This window comes from Elephas maximus, chromosome 7, assembly GCF_024166365.1.
Source record: "Elephas maximus indicus isolate mEleMax1 chromosome 7, mEleMax1 primary haplotype, whole genome shotgun sequence".
Taxonomy (NCBI): domain Eukaryota; kingdom Metazoa; phylum Chordata; class Mammalia; order Proboscidea; family Elephantidae; genus Elephas; species Elephas maximus.
Genome location: NC_064825.1, coordinates 105,991,722 through 105,996,530, shown reverse-complemented (window position 1 = coordinate 105,996,530; position 4,809 = coordinate 105,991,722). Strand labels below are relative to the sequence as shown.

At 37.9% G+C, this 4,809-nt stretch overlaps 1 protein-coding gene across 1 annotated transcript; it reads right to left on the bottom strand.

The window, feature by feature from the left end:
• Window positions 1-412: 412 nt before the first annotated feature.
• LOC126080203 (olfactory receptor 10AG1-like) lies at window positions 413-1,354 on the bottom strand. The gene has a single exon (XM_049891476.1). It carries the CDS (start codon window positions 1,352-1,354, stop codon window positions 413-415), a length of 942 nt encoding a protein of 313 aa, XP_049747433.1.
• Window positions 1,355-4,809: the final 3,455 nt, after the last annotated feature.

Genomic DNA, 4,809 nt, shown 5'->3' with positions numbered 1-4,809 from the left:
CTCCTTGTTCTTTATTCTTGGTGGTGGGAATTTCCCCAGTCACTTTTCTCTTTTATGCCAAAACAGATCGACTGAAGATAAAACCTAATGTTGTAGATTGAGTCCTACCTCATTAACATAAAAAACTGCCTCTAATTCTGTATCGTTAACATCATAGATATAAGATTTACAACACTTAGGAAAATCACCACATCAAACCCTTTGCCTTCTAGAATATTGACTCATAGGACAAAACGGTGGACAATCACACAATACTAGGAATCATGGCCTAGCCAAGTTAAAACACATTTTTGTGGGCACAATTCAATCCATAACACAAGGTATAAATAAATGTATATAGCTATTGAAATTTGATTTAAAATATGTAAGAAAACAATTCTTATACATTTAGCTCATTATTTAATGAAGTGAATTATTTACATAGCAATTTTCTGAGCGCGATTATGACATCCTTGTTCCTTAGGGTGTATATCATGGGATTAAACATAGGAGTTAAGATAGTGTAGAAAAGAGATAGAATTTTGCCAGTTCCCTCTGAGTGTCTGGTGTTGGACCTTAAGTATGTGATAATGGCTGATCCAAAGAATAACACCACAACCATAAGATGAGATGAGCAGGTAGAGAAGGCTTTGGCTTGACTTGTGGCTGATGGGAACTTCAGGATGATGGAGATGAGTTTACTGTAGGAGCCAAGTATCAACAGAAATGGAACCATGGCAAATAGCACAGCAACCGTATAGGCCAACATCTCATTCACAAATGTGTCCCCACAAGCCAGCTTAAGTATTGGGAAAACGTCACAGAAGAAGTGGTTGATTTGGTTAGATCCACAGAAAGACAGAGAGAAAATCTGATACGTGTACTCTATAAGAAATGGGATTCCAATGGTCCAGGAGCCAGTCACCAACTGGATGCAGACTCTGTGGTTCATGACTAGAGGATAGTTCAGAGGGTTACAAATTGCCACGTAGCGGTCATAAGCCATCACTGCCAGGAGCAAACACTCTGCGACTCCGAACATAAGGACAAAGCACATCTGTGTAGCACAGGCAACTAAAGAAATTCTTCTTCTCTGGGTCCCAAGATTCATCAGCATTCTGGGGAGAGTGGTTGATGCATAGCATATTTCCAAGAAGGAAAAATTGGCCAAAAAAAAATACATAGGGCTCTGAAGAGTGGGGTCATTTTTTGTTATTAGAAATATGGTGCCATTGCTCATCAGGATAATGATATAGATGATTAAAAATAATCCAAAAAGAAACCACTGGAGATGGGGCATGTCAGCAAAGCCCAAGAGAACAAATTCCATCAGCTCAGTTAGATTATCTTCTGGAGGTTTTTCTTGATGATTCATCTATGGAAAAGGTAAATTTACATGAGCGTTTCCTTCACCTTCCTGTATCTCTTTGTCTCTTCTTTAAATTGTATTGAGGTATCGAGGTTGAATTTTATGATCACTGCAACTGTTGGTACTCTAAGAATGATACAATTTATGTATACCCCACATCTCCCTATTAAATCACAGTAAACAGTCCCCTCACATTTATTGTAAAATCTTTCACTATACTTTCGGAGAACAGCCCAGGATAAATCAAGCTATACCTGACTCAGCACAAACACTGGAGCAATTGATGACGGCTGGAGATAGACCCTCAACTTTGCCATCTAATCTCACTTTAAATAAATTATACACCTTGACTATCCAATTGTACCTGTCTGCATTTTCTCAGTCAAGCTTTTCAACCGCTATATCATAAACTGTCTTTTAACACACATTTTCAACTGCCTTTCATCGCTTCATTCTCCCATCACTTGATGATTTTAAGCATATAAGTTCCTATTATACAATTCATATTAGATAGTTTAGACAGATAATTGTGAGACTATTTCATTTTGCATAGGGGAATAAGACAAATATCTTTTTGTAGGATATTAAGTGGGTAAGACAGAGGATTTTATTCAGGGAAATTAGCCTGGGAACATTGATTCAGACATGAATGATAAATGTAGTCACCCTGGGAAAACTCGGATAGCATGAAGGGTATTTGTTACCAGCAGGTATGTGTGTCAGACAGGAGGAGGAAAGATATTAGCTGTTATGTTATTCCCGTTGTGCTCTGTGCACCTGCCTTTGTTTTTGTTGTTCCCCAAAACACAGCACTTCAGATAACTGTTTCTAAACTCAATTTTCTGTAGTGTAAAGATATTGAGATTCACTCAGTGTGAATAATTTGACCAATTGCACATAGGTTTTGTGAGTGCAAGTCAGTATTTGTTTTTCTTTTTCAGTGGACTTGGGTTTGACTCCAGTCTCCATGATTTACAGGCATACTTAGTTTTATTATACTTCGCTTTATTGCACTTTGCATATATTGCATTTTTTTTTTAATTGAAAGGTTCTAACAACCCTGTGTGGAACAACTCTATCTGCACCATTTTTCCAACAACATGTGTTCACTTTGTTTCTCTGTGTCACATTTGGGTAATTCTTGCAATGTCGCAAGGTTTTTCATTATTATTTTATTTGTTATGGTGATCTGTAATCAGTGATCTTTGATGTTACTAATACAATTGTTTTGGGGTGCCACCGACTGCACTCATGCAAGACAGTGAACTTAATCCTGTGTTCTGTTTCAGCAACCGGGCATTCTCCCTTCTCTGTCCCTCTCCTGGTGCCTCACTATTCCATGAAACATGACAATATTGAAATTAGGCCAATTAATATCCCTACAATGGCCTGTAAGTGTTCAAGTGAAAGGAAGAATCTCATGTCTCTCACTTTAAATCAAAAGTTAGAAATGATTAAGCTTAGTGAGGAAGGTATGTCGAAAGCTGAGGTAGACCTAAAGCTAAGCCTCTAGCACCAGTTAGCCAAGTTCTGAATGCCAAGGAGAAGTTCTGGAAGGAAATTAAAACTGCTAGTCCAGTGAACACATAAACGATAAGAAAATGAAACATCCTTATTGCCGATGTGGAGGACGTTTTAGAGGTCTGGATGGAAGATCAAACCAGCCACAACATTCCCTTAAGCCAAAGCCTAATCCGGAGGAAGTCTCTAACCTAAATTCTCTGAAGGCTGAGAGAGTGAGGAAGCTGCAGAAGAGAAGTTCGAATCCAGCAGAAATTGGTTCATGAGGTTTAAGGAGAGAAGCCAGCTCCATAACATGAAAACACCAGGTGGAGCAGCAGGTGCCGACGTAGGAGCTGCAGCCAGTTACCCGGAAGACCTGCCTGAGGTCATCGGGAAGGAAGCCACGGCATCTTCCACATGTGCCTCTGTTCTCTGTTTGATGTGAATTATTTAAAGTTTCTAAGGTTTGCTTCTTTGTGAGAATTAAATGAGATAATATTGGTAAAATTTATCACCTGTCTACCAATTTTAAACTGTTCCCTTCCTTGGCTCTATCATTACAATTACGATAACATGTTCTTTAAGCCTGTAGTTTAACAAATTGCCTAGTAAAATAGGTTGATAAAGCGCTTTAAAGTTCATTTATTGGCGATTAGTTTTCCCACCATTCCCTCTCATCAGGGCCAGGACAAAGACTAGTCAGTTAGGCTCCTAAGGGCAAAATACAAGGAGGAATTCAGGGCCATCCTCGCACTTGCACAATCCCAAAAGTGGGTGCCTCCTTAAATTTTGCATCCCTTGCATCTCTTGCCTCACCTTCCTTTTCATCTCTCCATTCTAATGGCTTTGCACCTTGTCCACTAAGCGGAGGAGAAGTATGGTGCCATGATTTAAAAACAAAAAAAAAAAAACTCTTTTCCGGGGAGTTGATTCCAACCCATAGGGACCCTATAAGACAGAGTAGAACTGTCCCAAAGTGTTTCCAAGGCTGTGAATCTTTACAGAAGCAGACCACCACATCCTTCTCCCTTGGAGTAGCTGGTGGGTTTAAACCCTGAACTTCTGGGTGGCAGACAAGCACTTAACCACTGCACCACCAGGGATTGGGGCCATGGTTAAAGAACAGTATTCCCTTGATGGATTAAAAAAAAAGGAATTTTGAATTAGAGCTCCAACATCATCTACCTGTGCGATGACTTCATGTAAATTAATTAATCTTCTTGGGTCACAATTTGCTCAGCTGTAAAACGGTTAACAACTATACCAACATTTAGTGTTGTTGCGTGAATTAAATCATTTAATATAAGTAAAGCATCTTGAAGAAGTCCTGGCATTTATAGAAGACTATTATCATTATTGTCTGTAATTATGATGATTAACAGTTGCTCATTATTATTATCATCTGTTTACTATTAGTAGTATTAAAAAAATTTAATTTTTTCTGATTTTACTCAGTATTCTATATAACATGAATAATACTCTTGAATTTTCTTTTGTATTACATGATTATTGAGGGAACAAAGAGATTTTAAAAGCAGTTACCAAATTGTTACAAAACTCCACAAAACAAAAAAAAATTGAACTCTCAAGTTGCAATTTCTCCATGAATTCTCTGCTAACGTTTGGGTTTATATCATTATCTCTACTTTGGGTACTGTAACACCTATAGGACCCATTACTGCTCAGCGTGTAGAATTGTAATTAGGGTAATACTCCTTGTATGCATTTTCTTTATATTGATACACAATGATATGAGAGGTAAAGACTGTGACTATTTTTCTACTTGAAATCATTATAGATCCTAGAAAATGGGTGTTCACACAACACGGTACTCAGGATTTGATTTTGAACTGAGGTAAAGGAATAGACATTGTTAAAATGAAAGCATCACTCTTAAAAGGAAGAGAAGAATTAAGACTCACAAAAGGACAAAAACGCCAAATCTTTATATAGTGTTC